At 33.6% G+C, this 24,091-nt stretch overlaps 1 protein-coding gene across 1 annotated transcript in view; it reads right to left on the bottom strand.

The window, feature by feature from the left end:
* LOC126978472 (MAGE-like protein 2) overlaps positions 1 to 24,091 on the bottom strand; it is a 184,305-nt gene that overhangs the window by 4,391 nt on the left and 155,823 nt on the right. The window contains exons 3-5 of the mRNA XM_050827293.1: positions 4,179 to 4,375; positions 1,387 to 1,618; positions 1,103 to 1,180 (exon numbers count right to left, since the gene is read on the bottom strand). Of these exons, the coding sequence (XP_050683250.1) occupies positions 1,103 to 1,180; positions 1,387 to 1,618; positions 4,179 to 4,375 (507 nt within the window). The remainder of the gene's footprint in view (positions 1 to 1,102; positions 1,181 to 1,386; positions 1,619 to 4,178; positions 4,376 to 24,091) is intronic.

The raw sequence follows: 24,091 nt of genomic DNA, 5'->3' as shown, positions 1-24,091 counted from the left end.
CTCCGGAGTGACCAGTCGACCAGTTCTGGACGAAATTAGGATATCATCCCCACCATCTGGATGTATGGCGGTCCTCCACAGTGCGGTTTTCAAGGAGCTTTCTTCGTCGTACTACAAAGCTGTAGAATGAGGTTCCTTGTACGGTGTTTCCGAGACGATATGACATGGGTACCTTCAAAAAAAGTACGTACACCTTCCTAAAATCCGACAACGCTCCTGTTATTCCTCTAGTGTTGCAAGAGAATGTAGGCGGCGGTGATGATTTAACACCAGGTACGCTTGTCAGTCCTCCTTTTCCATAAAAGAAATTGTATGTTCTATCAAGAACGACATTGTTAAGTTCTAAAATGAATCTTGATCAGATTACTTCAAGTTCCAAGTAGTTCCAAGTTTACGCATCAAACACTAAGAAGATATTTGACGAACTAATCTTTAGTGCCTGAGTTGCGTTAAGCGGTTTCCATGTCGATACGACAGAGGCACCTTTAAAAAAGGCGTACGTATACGGAAAACTAGCAAAGCTTAAACCCATCTGGTGAGCAGTACGTTCGTTGTCCTCCTATTCGGTAAAAGGTATGCAAGGATCTTGCAGTGTTCTTATATTGCACTGGTTTTCATTACTTGAGACAGATTCTTTTTATCTTCTATTGTCTCTCCAACTAGTAAAGGCAGGCAGCTAGTTACACATATTTCACCCAGTCTTTGGCCAGGTTAAAAAAGGTTCACGTCACTTGTGATTCTGGACGATTCCCGGATATTGCGTAGCCACAACTAAGACAGATTATGTAAATTGAACTTTAAGTATAAAAGTGTATAAGTAAATATGAGTAGTTAAGAGCAAACATTCATGATAGATTAAGGCTCAAACGAGTAAAAAGTAGACCACTTGAACTACTCTCTATCGAGGAAATTTACTTCAATCCCTTCTCAGTTTATGTAATATTTTGAATAATTTTGTTTAAACGTGAAAGGAGACCGCGATGAGAAATATAATAAGACTAAACGGAATTTCTATGATATAAGTATATATATGTTCAGGGCATTTATATATATAAGCCCTGCGGTGAACAAGGCATTTAGTTTGATAGTTGTATCCACGTACCTGACTAGACTTGCTGAGTTTGATCTGTAGGTCGGCGGCGGTGATACCGCGGGCGCACTTCTGTCAAGGAGAAGTAACCTGGAAAACGATTAACCAATTACTTCTGGAAGACGAATATAACAATAATTGAAAAACTTGCGGCATATTTTCCATTATGTTGACTTTTGATGAGCTGCCCAAATTTGGTTCTGTTGCGTACACAAATTCAGGAGCACATCGAAAGACAACTTCCAGGAAGATAGTGAATAGCCGTGAAAGCTTTAAACAGTAGAAACATTTCGCACCTGAGCCTGTACTCTTGCATAGACGCTTGGTATGTAGGCGGTGGGGGTCTGTAATGGAACTCTGGATAGAGCATGGCGGCGTACGGGTGGTGAGGCCGGGCATAGCTGGGGGGCAGCCGAGGCACCAGGCGCCTGCAGGAGGATCTCCTCAACCCCAGCAGGGCACAGTGCGCGTCGCGGGCTCCCAGCCGCCACGCCAGACCTGCCGCCGTCACCAATACCACCCCTATTCCTGGAAAATATAACAGAACATTCTAGAATACAGATTTCAAGTTCAGAATTTTACACAGTATTTATTCTAATTATGGCAAGAAATGATGAGGCCACCTAGACGATCAGTTACCAGATGCTAGATTATGGGTACTACAACGGTGCCTATTGCTGCGTGAAGCAGAAATATTTCGGTTAGAAAGGCGTCGTAGCTAGTGAAATTACTGGACAAATGAGTTTTGACAACTTATGTCTCAAGGTGATGAGCGCAGTTGTAATTGTAATTTTTTTTGGGTTTTTCAATAATCCTGAGCGGCACTGCGTTGTAATGGGCAGGGCGTATCAATTTCCATCAGCTGAACCTCCTGCTCGTCTCGGTCCTTATTTTTATAAAAGAAAAGACGATCACCAGATGGCAGGCGATACGTGTTTGCACTTTAATGGTGTGTTCTACATTATAACCTAATTTTCTAAGCACTATCGCAATTATTGTAATTACCAATTTGTGACATATTTTTCGGAAAGTACATTAACAATGGTGCTAGTTAAACTGAGACGTAAAACAAAACTCAGCAAGAACTTCCTTGTACGGTGTGTTTAGCTCAATATTTTGCATTAATGTGACTCCTCTGTTATTGCAAGTCATCAATAAATATTACGTAATCTATCGGTCACTATATCGAGCAATTTACTGTCGTTACGGAGAACTATTTTTGCAATATTTTTTTTATATAATAACTACTAAAAGGCTCGCATAGGCCTGTATTTATTTACGGTTTGTGTGTTTACTACATTTTTTTACTTATTCGTGTAAGGCATTTAGTATTTGACGTTGAAGTATTTTTGTTGTATCACTTTGCATAAATAAAAAGAAGAACTTGTAATACCTAATCTGTTTTGAAAAGAGCAACGTCAGAGTTTCTTGCTCGTTCTCGGTTTGCATGAGAAAAATGACATTTTTCAAGTGTAATGTAATGTACTTAAAAATAAAATATTTTTGATTTGATTTGATTTAATATTTGTGTACTGTATAAAATTGTTTGTACAAAATCGATGCGAATCAGGGATTGAGTAACGAAAGTAGTTCTCATCGAAATCCGAAGCACGCAGGCTAATCGTGTATTTCATCAAAGTTGCCCAATTTCGGTAAAGCCCACTCGACTCTGGCGCGAGCCGATTTCGATTACGCATCAATCGACGCCGATGTGTGAAGTCAGCACTGAGTGACGTGTACAAATTGCTTTCTAGCATAACAATTGATTGCTTGTAACAACATCATTTGTTCCAAATGCTAATGAAAACCCAATTAATTCCGTTCTAAAACTCGTTGGGAGTTTAATTATAGTAAAGTTGCGAAGGGCCCGTGCTACTGTGAACAGCAATTAGATTTGGTTATATTGAGTTAAATGTGTATAGTAACCGATGCCCCCTATCTTTTATTGCCATATGGTTACATTATATTCAGTCTAATTGAATTATATTATCTTCAGTAGCCCGGTTTATGACGCATATGTTACTAACACGAAGGTAATTGAACAATTTTGTTTTCAATAAATAATTAATTATAAATGTTCCTTCTTTATGTTTGTGAACATTATGATATGACAAAAAATAATACAGAAAAAATGTATCAATTTACACATGGCACATAGCTCGACGGACAGATGGTCGGTGGGACAGAAAAGTCCTCGAATGGCGACCACGTACCGGAAGACGCAGTGCTGTTAGGCCCCCACAAGATCTGGTCAAGATCGTCGTGGACATCTTTGGGGGGACCTTTGTCCAGCTATAGACATCTTCCAGCTGATGACGATGATGATGATGTATCAATTTATAGGTTTGGATAAAATAAAAATATAAATTATTTTTAATAGCGTTTAGTCACCATCGTATATCTTTGATACGTCATGCAAAAATGGGTTTAGTTCGAGCCCAATTCGCGTAGTCCAGTACAAACTACATAGTAACTAATAAAAATTAAAATCCATGAGTCTATGGTTTTTGTTTACGTGTTTGGTGTTTGTTTATACGTGGTTTTTCAATATTTACTTAAAATGGCCACATTTTTCACCCTAAAAATAAAATGATTACAATTATTATTTGCAGAGGGTGGCTATTTGGCTAGTCCTGATTGGGACCAAGTAGCATCGCGTCCAGAAATGAACTAATGTGTTCGCCACTCATACTTATCGCTCGTCGTTAAGCCCTGCCGCATTTACGAATCGCAGTATCTTCTTGACGCGAGTATTACAAACAGAATCTGGGAGTAGGGTATAGTCGCCAAGGATGGTGTTACGCTTATGCATTAGAGGGCCGCAATCGCAGAGGAGATGAAGAGGCGTTTCATCGGCCTGAAGCCAAAATCTGCAAGTTCTTTCGTTTTTTATTCCGACCACACTGAGGTGCATATATAGGCGACAGTACCCAGTTAGCATCCTGATAAGTATGCATAGGTTTTTCCTGCTCAATGATAGGGCTTCATTCACGTTTCTGTTATTGAATGCCTTTATCAGTGCCTTGGAATAGTTTAAACCTGTTGATTTGCTCCAGCATGAAAAATTATAATCAAATTTCTACCGCACCTATCATTAAAAGTAATAACGTGAGCGGTGCTTTGGGATGAGGTCTGAGAGCTCCGAGTACCGCCCCCGCCGCCACCAGGCAGGCCCCCACTACTCCGAGGAACAGCACGCACAATCTCAACGGCGGTCTCCCGCAGCACGACTTCGGCGGGTTCCCTTCACCTTCTGAACACGCATATGCAGCCGCTCTTCCTGATCTGGAAATGAAATTATAAATTGTATTACTATTGTACTAGTATTAAAATCTAACTGGTGGTCTAAATGGTCTTTGTTTGAGCCTCTTTCAAGCCTAAACAACTGAAAGCATCGACATAAATCTACCACCATTCGATGCGAAATTTATCCTAAATGGTTTATGGCTACTAATTATTTTATTGTTTAATTTATTTCCTTTTAGAATTCGCCCAGCGAAGTGGGCGGGAACGGCTAGTTATAAATTACTAATATTTTATAAATTCTCTTTTCAACATTTTAGTTAAAAAAAATAGATATAAAAAACGGATTAGTAATTACAGAACAGATTAGTATAAATATAAACGAAATTCGTTCTTTGTACGCACGAAATTTTTTTATTATAATTTTTATATGTTTTGGTGATTCTATTTTACTCGTATAATTCTTAGTGGTTTTAATTACTGTAAAGCACGGGTTATGAAGAATAGTAAAGAGAAGTTAATTACATACAAAAGTATTAAAAAATCCTTCCAAAATGATGGACTTAGTAGGTACAGTACAGTATTTATTAGTGAAAGTGTATAACGTTGGGATTATATCGGTAGGGGAGAGGAGTGGCGCGGGGTGAGGTACTAGCGAATTATTAATTAAATTTTGAATTCAACTAAAATTGTCTATGATTTGCCGTTTTTCTTGTATTAGGATAGGTAACTTATAATCTACATATTTGTAACATTAAATGAACGTTTTAACACTTATATGACTTTACGTGAAGGCGTAAAACCAAAGAGATGAAAAGAGGTTGTATCTATGGGAAATTGCGTTTTTACTGAATTCGTTGAAGAGGCAGTGGTAGAGCTTTCAGTGACATCCGCCTCTATACCCTTTTAAAGTCTAGAATTATTATGTTTTTGTCAGTCAAATGCCAGAAATATTATTGAAGTTTATGCCTGCATAGGATTTAGTAGTATATATTATTTATTAAAAAAAATAAGTTTAAAAACATAAAGCGGATGAAATATGTGACGTATGAACATAAAAATTGAATAATTCATTAAATCCGCTTTACGGCTCGCCTTAAATATTGAATGGTTTACACAGAGTTTCAGTTTTATTATGTTATAACTGTAGGTTTTTATTAAAATACTGCAATGTTTTCTGAAGATAACATAAGAATTGATAAACACACAAAAACATAACAACATTTAGAAAGTCATTTAAGTATACTATAATACTCTTCCCCATATAAACCTCGTTTCACAAATCTATTGAATTTCGTAATACATTTGCTTTGAAACTTTCTGGGATCATGTTGAAAATACTTACGTACCAAAAAAAAACTTATCAACTCGCCTTAGCCGAGTTGAAAAATTTGAATAATTTAATTATAAGTATTGTGTATAATGTTTCTCTTATACCATCCGACCATAGGTGGACTAGCTCGCCTGTTATTCTTATGTTATAACAGCTAGTGCAGCTAGCAAATTTTACCAGTGGGAGGCTCCTTTGCACAGGATGCCGGCTATATTATGGGAACCACAACGGCGCCTATTTCTGCCGTGAAGCAGTAATATTTAAACATTACTGTGTTTCGATCTGAAGGGTGCCGTAGCTAGTGAAATTACTGGGCAAACGAGACTTAACATCTTATGTCTCAAGGTGACGAGCGCAATAATTGTACTGCCACTCAGAATTTTTGGGTATTACAAAAATACTAAGCGGCACTGCATTGTAATGGGCAGGGCGTATCAATTACCATCAGCTGAACGCCCTGCTAGTCTCATCCCTTCTTTTCTTAAAAAATAAGGCTAGGTTGCTGGATAGTGTTAGGAATTAGGGAAAAGGCGATCACTAATTTAGTGCGTTCTTTTATACAGACGTCTTGGATAACTTTGAATTGTTGTTTAACTTTGAACAAAGTTGTGAAAAGAAAATATCAATTTAACAGCAAAAAAGTCTCCATGAAATAAATTAACAAATGTTCTTCACAACTTGTGTTCAAAGTTAAACCGCAATACAAAGTTATCCAAAACGACGTTATTCAAAATAAAACGTTGCAAATAAAAAGATATCATTAATTCCGGCTGTTCCATTTCAACTTATTTAAAAATAAATCTCCCGAAAATCGCGCTGTGATTTGATGCATTAAGCCTATTATAGTCTGTACTAAGTCGCGTTAATTTAAAAGGATCTCAAACTGAAGAATAAATGAACATAAAGGCCTTATGGAAATGAGTTCATAATAAACGGCGCCGACAGTCTAGTTAAATAAGTAGCATCAGACGTAAAAGATAAAAAAGAGTGCGGGCCTAAATGAAAATTGAAAAAAGAGAAAGGATGAGATTAATCTAAATGTAGTCCTGCCCTGCACCTCCCGCCATGAAACATCCAAGTAAAACGAAATAACGGAAAGCCACGATTTATCATTTGTACATTTTTGAATTCTTGCAATTCGTAGCCAATTAAAACTCACGCCACGTACATTCATCTGCTTTTCAGTGAACTAATGGGCTTTCCCTGTACTTTGACATTGGTTTTTTTATGTCGTTTTCTAAAAGCATTGTAATCTCTTAATGTCATTCAAATTTGTTTCGCATCGCGAAATTAAATATAATTCTGCGACATGACGTTAATGTTGGTTAGATCACTGGGGCGTATCTCAAAGGGTTCGATTCCCGTCACCGTACATACATATTAGTACAAATGAAATATGTATATTTAGTCCCAAAAGTGGGGATCACAAAAATTATCGAATTGTCTTAATATTACTAAGTTATTTCACTATTCAAAAACAAGTTTTAATTATCCGAATATAATTATACTTAATAGTTGTAATTTATATCAATTTTAGAGAAAAAAATACTTAATAGAAGCGAAACTATCAACTAACGGGTATAAAGTAAGTACATCGTCAAGTTTTTCTTTATCTGCAAGCCAGATATGGATTAAGAAATATGTTGTCACAAATACCATTAAAAATTCTTATGAGTGTAATAAGGTAGTCTGTAAATCCAACGCAATTTCACCTCATGGTATAGCGCCAATATCAGCCGGAAGTATAGTTGACTGCGCTCCAGTTCACTGACCTATCACTACGGGAAAGGAAAAGGGCTCTTATATTGTTAATAGCGAACACTATCCCATATTGTATAACTAATCGTATTACGTTCTGTTTGAGCACGTACTATCTTTTATGTGTACAGAGATTTTCTTTTCTCTGAAGATTTATGTCTGGTCCATTCACGAGTATACCTACATGTTATGTTCTAATTATTTTGAAACGAGAGCTGCTATTATAATATAATATACTTTATTATTTATTTTTACTAAATACACAATTACGTTCAAAACAAAAGTATTGCGTTATTCAAAAGAATTGTTAAAAAACGTTTGTTTGGTAAAGGTAACTATAACACAAATGACTTTCTTAATGATACCACAGATTGGGAATGGAGTGACCGCCCTCAGGCTATTAAATAATAAGTTTAATTGTACAATACATATTACTTTGTAAACATATTTATTCGATGAAAAAAAGCCCGCTGAGTTTGTTGCGCCCATTCTTCTCAGGTCTGAGGCATTCATTTTGGAATGGGTGGTAGTTTTTTGACTTTCAATAAGTGATGTCACATCCTATTTTGAATAAAAATATTTGAATTTGAAAGTTCTATGCACACATATAAGGACTATAATTCGCAGTATGATATCGGCACGGCAAAAGTGTGCTTAAAGACAATGTACGCACACTTTTCTCCTTAGTCGTGTTTCAACTGCCACAAATGTTATACATTGCTGTATATTGACCAAAAATATAAAACAACTGGAGTAAATGCGGCAATGTATAGGCAATCTTAGCTTATTATGATCTAATATGTGGCATGTTCCATATATCGACGTGATGTGTATATTTAAATAGAAAACGTATATACATTTTTATATTTAATACATAAATATATTTATATGTATAGGTGTATTATAACGATTTTAGAATAGCAGTTATATTCATATTCTATAATATATTACTGGGCAAATGAGACTTAACATCTTATGTCTCCAGGTGACGAGCGCAGTTGTAATGCTGCTCAGAATTTTTGGGGTTTTTCAAGAATCCCTAGCGGCACTGCAATGTTATGCGCAGGGAGTATCAATTACCATCAGCTGAACATTCTGCTCGTCTCGTTCCTTATCTTTATTAAAAGAATATATATATAAAGGCACTACTTGCATAGGTACGACAACTTATTTCAAACAAATAACGAAATAGCTCAAATAGATGTTAAAATACCTATTGCAGACAACATACTCGTATCATTAAGATGAAGTTCTTATTATTGACCAAAGATTTGATGTACGACGCAACCTAAAACCGAATGTTGGAAAAGCTTGTTACTTCTTTTGTGTTCCATAACAAAAAATGTCTAAAATAATGAGAACTTTTTGAGTGTTTATATCATAAAATGGTATTTTAGTCTTTATAATAACAAAAAAATCAAAGTCTCGGTTTAATATCCAAATAAGACTTAAAGTCAAAGTCAAATAAACCTTATTCAATGAGGCTTAAACTAAGCGCTTCTGAATCACTACTATAATTTATTCTTTTAAATTACTGAATGTACCATATTACATTCAGAAAAAGTAGTGCTCGTGAGTTGAACATTTATAAGAAACTCAACGGCCACTCTTTTCAATCAATAGAGTATGTAACAATGGCTGTAATAAACAAAATAATTTGTAAAAAAAAAGGAATCGTGTCCAAAGTTAAAAGTGTTTTAAATATATCATAAAAAGTAATGAAGTATAAATTATATAATTACTAGCTGCCCCGACAGACGTTGTTCTGTAGATTATAAAAAACATACTGTTTTATAGGAATTTGACAGTAATATTTCAAAATATCAAAAATTATTTCGTAAAAAATGCTCCCTGTTATAACGAAATTGTTTCACAGCAGAACTGTCAAACCGTGCGTCACTAAATCCTCTCATAGAAAATATGTCCATACAAAACAAATATTTATTTATTTATTTATTATATACGGGCGAACCCTTTTTACAATATTAAAACTATGAAACTGATACAATATTTACTTAACTAACAAATAATAATATTTAACTAACTAATCAACACATCTTAATTTCTAATTATAAATAAACATGGTTTTAGTGTGTCTTGCCACAGATTGTAAACTAGTATTATATAAATCAATCCAGTTTATCTGGTTGTTAGTAGCTAAAAATAATTATTAATATTGAAAATAAAAATAATTATGGGTCCCAAATCGAAATCAAATCTATCCTATCTCTCAAGTTGGACTAAACTGCACTCCATGAAGTAATCCCCATTTAAATCCGTTCATACTTCATTCGTTTAGGAGTCCATCGCGGACAAACAACGTGTCACGTAATCTAATATATAAAATTCTCGTGTAATGGTGTTAAACATTGAACTCCTTCGAAACAGCTTGACCGATTCTCATGAAATTTTGAGTCCATATTGGGTAGGTCTGAGAATCGGACAACATCTATTTTTCATCCCCCTAAATGTTAAGGGTGGGTTTTTTTTTTATATTTTTTTTTGACATTTGTTTGTTTATGAGTCAGCATTAAAAAATACATACAACTTCAAATTTTCACCCATCTACAATCAACAGTTACTTTTGTATCGCGATTTTAATATCGGCAATACAACGTTTGCTAGGTCAGCTAGTTTATATATATTTAGATTAATTAACCTATATTGGATGCATCAACTTCTAATTATCAACGTTTATTACTAATTGCCTATTGTACGAATGTTTAAACGACACTCATAACAGAAATCAAAATTGGCAACAATATTTGTTTCAAAGTTTAAATTGCTACAAATTCGTAAACGTAATCTCTCGAGATGCATGTATTACATATCTTTGGGTCATTTAGATAAAAGTTGATCTTTTAATCTTATATCATGTAACTAGAACCAAAATTAAAAAAATATAAACACAATACATGGCCTGCTGTGCCAGGTCTGTTTTAAAAATAATAAAAGTTCCCATAGTTCGTATACGTACGAGGTATCTCGACTCTCGTCGGATAGACGTCAGACATTTTGATAAATGACTGGCTGTAACAATGACACTCATTTCGCTTAGGGCCAGTTCCCTCTTCTGTTTTATAAATTCGTCTAGTCATAGTAATGCTGTGACGGTTTCAACAATTTCAATATAATTTTGAATGGAAATATTATTTGACTGTGGAAATAGGAATTAAGAATAATAAGTATACCTTTTCGTTTAATAGAATGAGAAACTGTTTTGTAAGTAAAACGAATGATACCATTACTAGTACTAATATTATTGCAGTTTGTTGGTACCTTATAAGTTCGTAAAACAATGAATACGCAGCTGATCACTGGATGTTTTGGTTTCAGTTTATGAAAGGTTTACAATAAGAAAAAAAGCTAAAGATTTCTTTTGAAATGCACAAGTATAACCATTCCTTTTATATATTTTTATATTATAGAGAGGCCAAACGAGATTGATTTCGAGAACATTCTCGAACATTTATAGAACATTCTATACAACCTCTATTTGGATTTGGCTATTTATATTTCTTTTTAATGTAAGATGTATGTCACCAGTGGGAGGCTCCTTTGCAGGCTAGATTATGGGTACGACAACGGTGCCTATTTCTGCCGTGAAGTCTGAAGGGCGCCGTAGCTAGTGAAATTACTGGGCAAATGAGACTTAACATCTTATGTCTCAAGGTGACGATTCTGCTGCATTGTAATGGGTAGGGCGTATCAATTACCATCAGCTGAACGTCCTGCTCGTCTCGTACCTTATTTTCATAAAAAAATGTAGCACTATATTATATGTTTTAGATCTTGGCAAGAGCATAAAATTGAAGCATAAATCACGTTGTATTTACGTTTGACTAACAAGTAAAATGTAGAGATCATAAGGGGTATTTATTTTCGAAAATTATATAATTGGGTATCAGATAGATCTGAGTACAATAAAAATATTATTGTCCTTAAATTAAAAAAAATCTCACTCAATAAGTCAAAAATAAATCTTATAATGACTCATTCAAATTCACACAAATTACTAATTAGTAAAATCATTTTCGGAGTTAGTGAACATCATTGTCACAAAACCACGATCTCAGTCATTTAATTAATATCTAGATCGCAGACACTTATTTCTGCACATGAGTTCTACATACAATTTTGAAGTAAATGTTATTAAACAAATATGAATATATTAAACTTGGTCGGAACCAGCTTCAACCAACTTTACAAATAAAGGCATAACTTTTGGTAATGGTGAATGTGTAATGCCTTTATAAACCTCCATCACCCGTGAAGTGCCATATTCTCCGGATTTATATTCTTAATAAAGCGAAATAACCTACTTATACACCAGTTATATTTTCTGACGTACCGCATACACATTTGAACTGGTACTCTAGTGGCTATGGTTTGAGGTGCTTCTCGAACATTTGAAAAAGTAAGATCATTATATTATTGAATTTCCCACTAGTATCGATAATTATAACAAGGCGAAGCATAATATGTTTCCACAACAGTAACAAAATAATCCTTATAATTAATAGTCAAATTTTGCCAACAAACTAAAATGTTTCACAAAACCAACTCATGTTGAACCTATATTATCTTAAATAATATTACATCATCTTATTAATATTAAGCTTAATCTTTTGTGCATTGCTTACTTCATAAAAGACAAACTACTTTAATATCGATAAAGATACAGGGAAATACACAGGGAGCTAATAATCCTGTATTCTATTGACTATTGTTCAGCAACAATGTTGGAACAAAAAGGGTCATTTCTCAGCCTAAGGCATCCCATCTCTTACGCTTCATCAATCTGGAAACTACTAAGAAGTTAATCTTTGATATATTGTTTGTTAATCTACGGGAGAAAACTCAAGGTCGGTTTTTTACTGTCGATACAAGGAAATATGTAATAGTAGTGTAATATTTTCTTTATCCAATGCATTGTACGTATTGATACATTTATCTACACCCATGCTTTAAATCCTTTATTAAAGATTCTAAAACCGTTAGCTTATTGCCAACCTTAAAATACTAATAACCATTACATCATCCAAACGAGTGTTGTAATGTTGTACTGAATTTCATAAGAACACTCCTTTGTTTTTTTTTCGATCCCTTCATGCGCTAAGAGTTTCAAAAGACAGCCACATTCTTATTGCTCGATGCGTGGAATCTGTACGAATTTCAAAAAAAGAACAATTTCGTTTACGCGGGTTGCACACTACTAGAACGTCGTGCGCCGTAAAAAAAAGTAGGTTATTCGAATCCCCGCCATTTTTCTTCCCTATTTTTATTGCTTGGTTTACAAAAAAAATGAGTGATTTAAGTTTTGACAGCACACCGCCAGATAATTTTAACGATGGAATGTAAATTACTACTACATTAAATAATTCTTTCATTAATACTTAGTTTATTTGTATATAATCAGTAATGGATGATATTAGGTTATTACTAGGACAAGCTGTTGTTAGCAGTAAGCTAACTGTTTCGGAATCTTTGAGAGGATTCATATTATGGGTGTAGATAAAGTATTGTATGCAACTGTTGATAGTTAAGCATTAAAACTCTGATGTGATACTATTATCACACTCGGCTTCGCCTCGTTTGATAAATCCACATTCGTGTTTTAATACCCCTTATTACACAACAGTTGCATAAATAACTATTACTTCATGCTTCTCTATCATGCAGTATAAGTGTCGTGCGGCATTTCTTTATAATAAAATAAACAAACATTCAAATTCAAATTCAAACACACACAGACACACACACACGCTTCTTCAGCAAGCATTCTTTATATACTTAAAAAGAGGTTCTTGCCACTATTTGTAAATGTGAGTGTGTTAAAACTAATAATTTTTTATTAATTTTTTATTTATTTATACATTGTTCTTATTACCGGATAATTAATTTATTAATTTATCTTAGTTTCTTCTTATTATATTAGCCATCAGCGGACAGATGAAGGGTTCGTTTGGTAGGTGATTGTACATATCTGATTTAATGCTGCAGTACTGTGCAACACGAGAAGGGTTAATAAATATTTTTCATTAAGCTAAGTTTATTTAAGTAAAAGAGTTAAAGTGGGATTTTATTGTTATGTTTCTGTTAGGCTTTTCCGTTAGGCCTTTTCAGATAAATTTAATTTTAGTGTTAAGTTAGTCGAGCTTTTACAGACGACGTTATATTTTGATGAAATATTGTGAAAAGGATGACTGCATATTTTTTATTATTTGCCCACATCGTCGAAACATATCGGATTTCTTTCGAAATTCCTACAAGTATCATAAAAATACAGTATTGCTTATTCATAGGTAGTGTTAAATTGTTTATTTTATCATGTCTTCGTCATCGCTCAGCTTTCAAAATCTCAACACTATCAATAAGTGAAGGTGTTTCAACCACAGCCAGTCTACCCCACAAGGTATAATCAAATAGGCCGAAACATGTGATATATAATTTACGACCCCTGCATTTGTGAAAGGCTCGTCACCCCGACAATCCTACCATAGGGAACATGTTTGAATAAGTTGTATATATAAAGTCGACCTGCAAATCGCCGCTTGACAAACAGACAAATGAGCTCAGAGATTTAAAATTTAACTAAAAGGTAAGCAAAATATTGTGTATAGTAAAACATACCAATTCAGTTCTCGGTTGTGCGAAATTTGTTATACGCATAAAAAAGGCATAAAAGGCATTTATTTTCATTTCAAATTGATTCTTTTAGAATTATTTTTGATGTCATTTCTAATCTACTAGACACTACTACAGCTTCGGAAACAAATGGCGCTCTGAGAGATTGCTTCACTATCAGTTAAGATCAATATAATCTCAATATACCTCTACTAATATTAGCAATGTGGTTAATCTGTTTAGTAAACATAATGTATTTTTAACTGATACTAATGAGCCTAACTCAAACCTCATTAGGTACCATTGTACACATCTTTAAATTAAGAATATAATAATTAGATCAATATCTTTATACGTGTACAATGTACAATATAGGAGAACGTATAGGAAGAATAAATGTATTTTGAATGATTCCGTTCCAGCAACGAAAGAGCGTGAACTGTACATTGCACGTTTTGGCTTCGGGTATGCTTCCTCTGCTCGAAGTAAATTACAACCGCGAATGGCCTATTATTAATTATCCAAAGGACAGATGGATAGATATGAAGCCGTAACCTGAGAGTTTAACAAGATAGATTTACATAGATTTATTAACGACTAGCTGACCCGGCAAACGTTGTTTTGCCATATAAAGTATATTTCACGCGATAGCGATTTATAAATAATAGCCTATGTGTTCTTCTGGTGTGTAAGCTTTCATTATTATTGTAAACTTTCATCAAAATCCATTCAGTAGTTTTTGCGTTAAAGAAGTTCAAACATACATCCAGACATACAAACTTTCACATTGATAATATTAATAGGATACGTCACTAGGACGCGACGGTTGGCTCAGATGAAAGAGAGCTCACACGGAACGTTCGGCAGGTTCGAGTTCCGCATCATAGATAAATTTTGTTTTAAAATTTAATTTGTGTATCCAATGGACAGTTAAACTGACGAACCACCGAGTGACTCCCTGTTCGTACTTTGATAACTTACAAAATAAAATATAATAATTATTAATTAAAAGCCCAACGTTAAAGCCATTACATATTACCAGGAAATTTATATCTTTTACGATATATCTCCTTCTATAAACCAAAAGAGCTGTTGTTATAAGCTTTATAGGCCGTTATTACATCTCTCGTGAGGTACCGCGTTGTTCACGTGAGTGGGCTAACGAGAGGTGTTTTCACTCCACGCTAATTAAACCCTAGAGGCAGTTGGGGTGAAATGCATTTGCAATTTTATATTTGCGTAGTAAATAATCCTCTTTATTATAAGTAATCAGGTTTAAAGTAGAAAATGTTAAGTTGTATTGTCTTTCATTTAACTGGTCATTATTCGGGAAAAAAGTTGATGAGTTAAATGATTTTTTTTAGACAGCTTTTACATTACCACATTATAATTGCCAATATTATGGATTAAAATAGATGTAATATGTTATTCTTAAGAGATAGACATATGCCGTCGCGGACTTTTCTGTAGAGCTATGTTAGATTCACAATTCCAACATACATTATTTCGTTATATCTCAAAGTCCTCCAAAGTTAATTTTTTTTCCGAGACCTACAATAAATATCGTTATTATATTCAAATATGTGAACAAAAACGTAACAAATTATACACTAAAACCCTCCTCGAGAACAACGCTATCCATTGGTGAAAACAGCCTTAAAGTGGGTGCACTAATTTTTGAGTAGAGTAGCGAACAGACAGACAGACAGAGGACTATGTTTTATAATATGTATGTATATAGATGATTATATACTACAAGATGGTTCTCGATTATATTTTTGTAATATAAAATAATTTTAAAGTGCCCCAGCACGAAATTGCTTAACTCTATAAATTGTAACATAAATTATATTATAATATCTCAGATCAAATCATACAAGTATGCTTCAAATATCGTAAATTTCATTTCAAGTGAAACAAAAACATTTCTAATAAAAAGTCGATTATAAAAACATTGCCGAGAGTACTTAATGACGTCATTCACTACGAAGATTATTAGATGAAAGCTGGCACCGAAGCATTCACACTTTGGTAGATACAAGTCATTATGAAGGTGCATCGACATTAGGATACAAACTTTCAAGCGATTATAGCACTTAAATACATTGTATTCGCATTTACAACTTTATCCAAGCCAACGTTATTGCGAAGTCCACAGATCTAATGTTTTTATTGCGTTAGTAATGTATAAATTAGATGAACAAAGAGGTCAGATTTATAAAAGAAAGAATTCTTGGTAAAACAAAAGGAGACGCTTATATGTATAGCTTATAAAGAATTTTGTTTTTGTTGTTGGCGTACTATTAGAACGGTAAATGCAGGGAATGATGAATCGTTTCTAATTGTGCGTGCACGCATGTGAACTAAGAAAACATTGATCCATCTCGGTCGTGATCTTAGCTTCCTCTTCCTACATAGATTATCATAAATCATCGTATGGTCTGGAATCTATACGATATTTAAGTTCGATATGGTTGTACGGTTACATAAATGTACTGATTGGGCTTTTTATGAAGTATTTATAAAACTCTTCTCTTCTGGGCATGTTAAGTTGTTATTTATATATTTTTAATTGGGATAATTATCAAATAACAGCATAATAATAGTATTAGTAATTGTGAAACATATCATTATCCATTGGGCTTAACGGGTTACTTATTAAAATGAATAATCAAATGATTAATTTTAGTGGTTTGTTTTACTAATTAACTAAAATGAGGAAAGACATTAACTACTTTCGGATTTGAAAATACCTATTCAATTCGATCAATAGTTCTTTTTAATTATTAATAAAGTGTTTGATACAGAAATGTTGTATCATTTAAGCAACTCCATTCAGGCTGCTATTGATAATAATATAACTCAACTATCGATTATTATATATTTACTAAGCAAAAAATAGAATTAGTTTAAATATTAAGTTAGCTTTTTCATTACCGAGCCTAACTATAACATTTAAGATACTTTATAAATAAGAAGAGTTTGTCCTTTAGCAATACAAAGTATACAATAATAAGAAATTGTTTATATAATAAAGTATTGGAGAATCACAGACTGTGGATCAAACTCTATACCCAGCTCAATATAAGCGGATTAATTATGAAAGTATAGTGTTATGACTTGTCGCGCATCACAATTTTGAGTAATAATATTGTTTACTTTAAGATTGACTCTACGATAGATTTTAATACATGTGAAAATATGGGACAGTAAAATATTCGCGAAGAACTACTTAGGATCTTCATGCTGCTTCTATGAAAAGATTAATGAAACTTCGAAAGAGGTTGAATGAATTGTACAGCGCTTGGCACTTTATTATCTGCGGTTATCCTCTAAACGACTAAGTGCGATGAATATGCATGTTTGTTCATATATCACACACAAAATTCAAGCTTATCAATATAAGGTAGACTTGACGAGATATAAATGAAGACCCAAAATTGTAAAAAGCAAATTAATTAATAAATCAATTTATAGGATTTGGCTGAATAAAACTAATCAATTTCAAACCTATGTATTTAATTATCTGTTTCTTACTAAATTAAATATAAGTTTTTAAATAAATATCTATATTTACTGTTAGATTAGCTACAAAACGGTAAAAATGTATTATTTAAATTAAATCTGTAGCCCCTTAAATCCAAGAGTTGGAAAAAAGTAGCGTTTCACAAACAAACATAATAAAATATATCTTTCATCTATGAAATACCGATCAGTGTACACACAAAAGTTATCTTTGCCATTGTTTTTTCATTAAAAGATTTTAAAAATTGCTATGCATTAATAGAATGAGAAGTCTACTTTAGCCTAACCCTCTGAAAATACCAACTGGAGACAAATACGATTAATTTTATGTTTAGAACAGAATTATATCAACATTAGGTAGATAGTAATGAGCTAGTAGGTATTGCTAATGCTTGATGAAGTGGAGGTAAAATTAAGGCCAGTCATCAAGATCAAACTGGTGGATCAATTCAATGACAGGGCTATGACAATATCGCACTAGAAGCCCGAGGAAATAAATTGGTATCCGCGATAAGCGTTCCCTTTGACGAGTCCCTTTCGGATTAGGGCGTGAAAAATGATAGATTAGATACATCCTCGCAGACGGATTGCGGGTGACATGAGCTCCTAACATATTTGTGTATTTGAATTACTTTCTCATCTTCTCTGGGCGAATATTCTATTTCATCTTGGAAATTTTAACCCAACATTGCGAATGTTCCTCGTGATACTAAATTGAATTTGTTATTTTTAATTAAATTTGATGCTATTTATTTGAAATAAACTTTGAAAGTAATTAAGGCCTTTAAAGACATTATAACTTATCGTATTTTAGATTCAACAAGCTAACTATAATTCTACACAAAGATCATGTAAATACTACGTAATAAGAGGCGGAACTGCCTAAGTAAAAATTGATATTTAGTTTTGTATGAAACGTGCAGTCATTTGACATAAGTTTGAAATAGAGGTAGAGTATAATCCGGAGAGGTTTTAAGGCTAACAGTCGCTTAAAACGTAGTGGATTTCGGCTCTTTTTACAAGATTATAGCCATCATCTGTCAATCTATCAATAATGTTTCATACAATAGAGTGAATCGCTTTTTTTTTAGAGAGTTTAGCTAGGCTGTTCTACATTTGAGCTTGTAGCATTACCGTCATTAAGAAAGAGCAACCATGGTAGCGTTAGACAAGCAAGACACAAGACACGATAGTAAGTGACACGTGACAGTGCAGTCCCGCCCAGGATTCTTTAACTAAGAACCCAAAATTGTCAGCGGCATCGCAGGATTGCGCTCGTCACTGAAGAGAAAATATTAATTGTCTTAAGGCAGTAATTTCACGAGCTATGCTTGAAGTCGCAAACACAATAGTGCTTGCACATTACTGCTTAGCGGCAGCACCTAGCGGGCATTCTGTGCTATGATAATATTGATAAAAATAGATTTTAGATAATTAGATTTAGTATAAATTTAATTGTATTTTCTATGTTGGTTATGCCTGTTATTATTTATGCCACATAATTTATGTGAATTCAGTCCATTTATTTTTTCAAAACCATATCCATACATCCTATTGCATTTATGGCACGAAAACTCCAAACAAGATTTATCGTCGAATATGGATTAAACACAATATACAACAGCTACACAATATTTAGCTTTTGCAATATGAACGATTTAGTACTTCAATATTTACGAATGTAACAAAACGAATTTTTTGAAATGAAATAAATCACAAAGCTCCGCGGATTTAAATCCCGTCGAAATCGTGTGACAGGATATTTGGAGCGTGACGCGTGTCAAAACTTGTCATTTAGGACGCTTAACGCTTTTCCGCTCGGTGACTGCAACCGAGTGGAAATTAGATGACTACATTTAGAAAGGATTGTAGATGTTTTATATTGTGACCTACGTACGGTTTGGAAGGAAAATCTTCTTAAGTGCGTTGAATACTTTATTTTGTTGGTTTAGATTGAGACTTACCTGGTAGGCTAGGCTATGTGAAACCCGTTATAATAAAGTCGACTCGAGATACTAAGTGAATGTGTATTATCTGAGTAAAATTAAAATACTAATTTGTATATAGTGTATATGTTATATAAGAACAAAGACAAAAAAGGACTTGGAAAGAAAAAAAAATGAGCAGGTTCAAACATTTCCCATAGGTTTAACTACCATTGCATATGCTTAACCAGACATGCATGCAGGACAGGGCAGGAGACGCACAAGGGACGAGGATGAGTAATCATTTTATGAATATAGAACATAAATATAATCCAAATAAATTTTAAGTTTTTAATTATAATAAAATTTTTAATATAATAAAATATTATATAATAAAATTTTTAATTATAATATAATATTTTAATTATTTAGTATTATTAACACACATCGATTTTTTGGGAATAGGGCTTTTTCCGTATTCACACATCTTATTTATTTATTTTTCTTAACTGACAATAATCGTAAATAAACAGGTATAAAATTTACCGAAATTATATAAAGCCGAATTGGGCAAATACATACTTTTTTATTCGCCGCTTTCGACTTATAAAGAGACATACAGACAGACTTCAAACACGCAGTGGAATTTTGTACGTCAGTCATAAAATTAATATTTTTCAAAAGTTTGGCAAACAAATAAATATCACAGAGACCGTACAGATATAATATCACTTTACTGCATAATATTATAAAACAGACAAACTTCGCCACGTCTGTCTGTTCGCGAATAACTCAAAAACTACAGCACCGATTTTCTTGCTGTTTTCACTAATGGATAGCGTGATCTTGAGGAAGGATTTAGTATGTAATATGTTAAGTTTTTGGATACATACTTTAACGATAATTTGTTGGAGGTGTCGGAAAAATATAGGCCGTCTGGGAGCATCCAACGAAAACACTGTCGAAGCCCTTTGTCATATAACAAAATAATGTATGGTGGAACTGTGTATCTTATATAGGTACTACAGAAAAGTCCGAGATGACATATGTCTACTTTTTAAGGTTAACATACTATATTGTTTGTTTCCGAGTCATGGATGTTAAAATTTATTTTTGTATGTTTATGTGAATTTATGTATGTTTGAGTAAATATATTGTATTAAATATATCATTGTCTTGTAACCCATAACACAGGCTATATATGCTTAACTTGAGGCAAGATAATTTGTGTGAAAAGTGTGTCAATATTATTATTATTATTATTACAGTTTACCAGTGGGAGACTGTTTTGCACAGGAAGCCGGCTTGATTATGGGTACCACAACGGCGCCTATTTCTGCCGTGAAGCAGTAATGTGTAAACATTACTGTGTTTCGGTCTAAAGGGTACCGTAGCTAGTGAAATTACTGGGCAAATAAGACTTAACATTTTACGTCTCAAGGTGACTAGCGCAATTATTGTAGAATTTTTGTGTTTTTCAAGAATCCTGGGCGTCACTACGCTGCAATGGGTAGGGCGTATCAATTACCATCAGCTGAACATCCTGCTTGTCTCGTATCTTATTCTCATTAAAATATTAATTTTAATACTTTTAAAATTTGGCAATTATAAAGCAGTAATGTAAGAGCTGTTTACTCAAATTCGTTATTAATCCAAATCATTTTATTACTACATAGTATCATAAAATCTTTCAGAGATTAGTTTTTGTATCATTTTTAACTCATTAACCTTGATTACACATTTTCCGATAGCTTCGGACTACATTATTCCCGAATACTGTCACATTTTTTTTTTCTATTAACAGAACAGCGTCCGTCGGGTCAGCTAGTTAGTATAGATAATATAAGATACTTCGTCAACACAAATTTTCGTTCGTCAATTGATTTATCTTGCGCCAGGTAACGTTGGAGCCACAAAAAAGGGACGAGGAGTAAGCTTTGTCCGATCTCATCCCACCAATGACTTTCTATGGGGCCCATTTTTTGTTACAAGCTGATGAATTGACGAGACCAGATGGCTCGTGAATGTGTTATTCAATATAACAGTTTGTCCGTAATGCATTCAATGAAGGTTTTGTGTATACAGGTATACATCGATGCAGCGTATATTTATTAAGAGACAAAGTTTGAATATGTTGCCAATTTTGCAAGATTTATGTGTGTTTAACCCAATGGGTCCGTAAAATTATTGTGCAGGTGTACTGTAACGTACTGCGCACATATATAAAGTACTGTGAAGCAACGCGTAACGGATCTGGGTCATCTGTGCCTGTCTCCCCCCACCGCTGCCGCCAATGAGACCCTATTTTTGATGTCTGCATATTCATCGATAATACTCAAGAATCTAGCCGGAGACAAGAAAAATTGCAACGACCTCTGGGTAACTTCAGCTATGAAGTAATTGTATCTTCCAATTTAATTTAATGGAAGCTTGACTTTTGACAACTTCAGAAGATCGCAGAGTATTTTATGTCCATTTAAACATCACACGCTGGAACTCTAAATAGTATTATATAAAAATATCTAATGGACATCGGCGAGATGTAAATCTGTGTATCGAGCAACAGTCTGTCTCAAAATCGATCGAGAAATGTATAAATAAAATAAAATCAGACATGTTAAACCAATATAAATGAAAAGAAGTATAATGATATATCTTCAAAATACGATTAATGGACAAAGTTTTATACGAAACAACAATAGAAAAAGTATTACACAGTTGAAAAATTATAAAAAGATTAAGTCTCATACTAAGATACCATGTTTTGTAATCTGTTTTAGGGTGACTTAAAGTATCTTCACTCAAAGCAGAGGACGTGCCCTGCCTAAACCGTCTCAGGGTCCTACGCCTCTTAAAAGTCTTGAAGATATTATTTAAACTTTGGCGTAGTAAGGGCACACATTTGCTAGTTAGTAGCCTCGATATTTTCACATTTCATTTTTAGACAGTGAGTTGAAGACAGACGCACTTGTGCAAGCAGGGGGCTTAATACTAGGATTTAATTTTAATTCCCAAATCATAAGAATATTAGGAGAAAATACACAAACTACTAAAGGTCGTTTTTAAAGTGACAAAGTATAGAGTCTAGATAGATATTTCATTTAATATCGTTACGAATTTCTTCATTCTTATTCTTATATTCTTTTACGAATTCTTAATTGAAGTTTTAAAATATGTCGTATAGCTCTATTTTCTTCCTTCCATAAAACACTTTTGTAATTTAAAAAATTATCATAAGTCCACAATAAACAATCTGTGACATTTATTAGAAACTTTACATTAAATATCGTGAAAGAAGAATGTAAGTAAATTAAAACGCTGAACATTTCCACAATGAATTGAATTTTGTTAAAACCAGGTCATGTTGCTGGATATCACCTGAAATGCGGTTTCAGTAATTTTATTTCAGTGATGGCGCAGAAAAGTGTTGCCCGATCCAATTTGACATAAGCGCTTCGGGCCGATGAAAACTGTTCCTTAAAGTTTGTGACGTTATCTACCATCACCGTCTCCGTTTAAATTTAATTATCCAGACCTTCTATCCTTCTTTGATTTGATAATAAATTAGGAGTGCAATTTACTTTACAATTGCAAAGATTGCCGTGAATTCATTATTTGATTCCACTTCCTTATTCTTTCTCGCTTCTTTGCAAGTATAGATAAAAACATAAAATTGTTATGCGTATTAATATACAGAATATATAAATAAATACCAACTGTTTGAGAATTAAATTGTTATACATATATTATTTTTAGTCTGTATATTGTGGCTTAACTCCAAAACGGTTTTTTATCAATTTTGACTGGAGTTTCACTGGCGTAGATACGGCATGTTATAAAAACCAATTTAGTCTAGTTATATTTGAGAAAATAAATAAATTTTTACGCAAAATATGATAGCTTAACACATGGGTTGTGTGACAACTGCAGTACTAATCAATGGCTTGTTTGTACCGACACATACGTAGATTACTTCAATAAATCGTATTTCAATGTATTTGACAGCAGTAATTGCAATAAATCATCAATCGCCAAGATTGCGGTGAATTATCGCATTCATACTCACATCCCAGGTGGGTGGTATTGCTATAATTAATATATTACAGTTATACAAATGTTATTAGTGGTACTATAATATTACGGGACGACTTTCACCAATATGAGCATAGTAATTTTTAATGGTATGTTTTTGATGTTTCGTAAAACAAATAAAGTTTTGAAGTAATATTTATTTAGATGGGGTGCAAAGGGAGGCAAAGCACTGAACTAGCGTGAACGTAATCCACGCTTAGTAAAAACAAAAACAATTAAAACCCGCATTATTAGCTTTACGAATCTTACCATTCATAAGAATTTCATTAAAAATTAATTGTATATAATATATATTCACGTATAAATTTAATAATGAATGAAACTCCTGTACCTACAGCTTAATAACAAAACCGCGTCTGCCTTTTAATACCCTCCAAGCAATTGGGGCTTTAGCAAAAAAGTATGAAACTACGGCAGGGGATTATCTGAGCGGTATTAATGATCCTGGACTTGGAGGCTGATGCTATAGACGCACTCCCTCTGGCGGCGGCTTGATGC

The sequence above is a fragment of the Leptidea sinapis genome, chromosome Z (assembly GCF_905404315.1).
Source record: "Leptidea sinapis chromosome Z, ilLepSina1.1, whole genome shotgun sequence".
NCBI lineage: Eukaryota > Metazoa > Arthropoda > Insecta > Lepidoptera > Pieridae > Leptidea > Leptidea sinapis.
The sequence above is the reverse complement of the archived record's forward strand: the minus strand, read 5'-3'. Positions and strand labels throughout refer to the sequence as shown.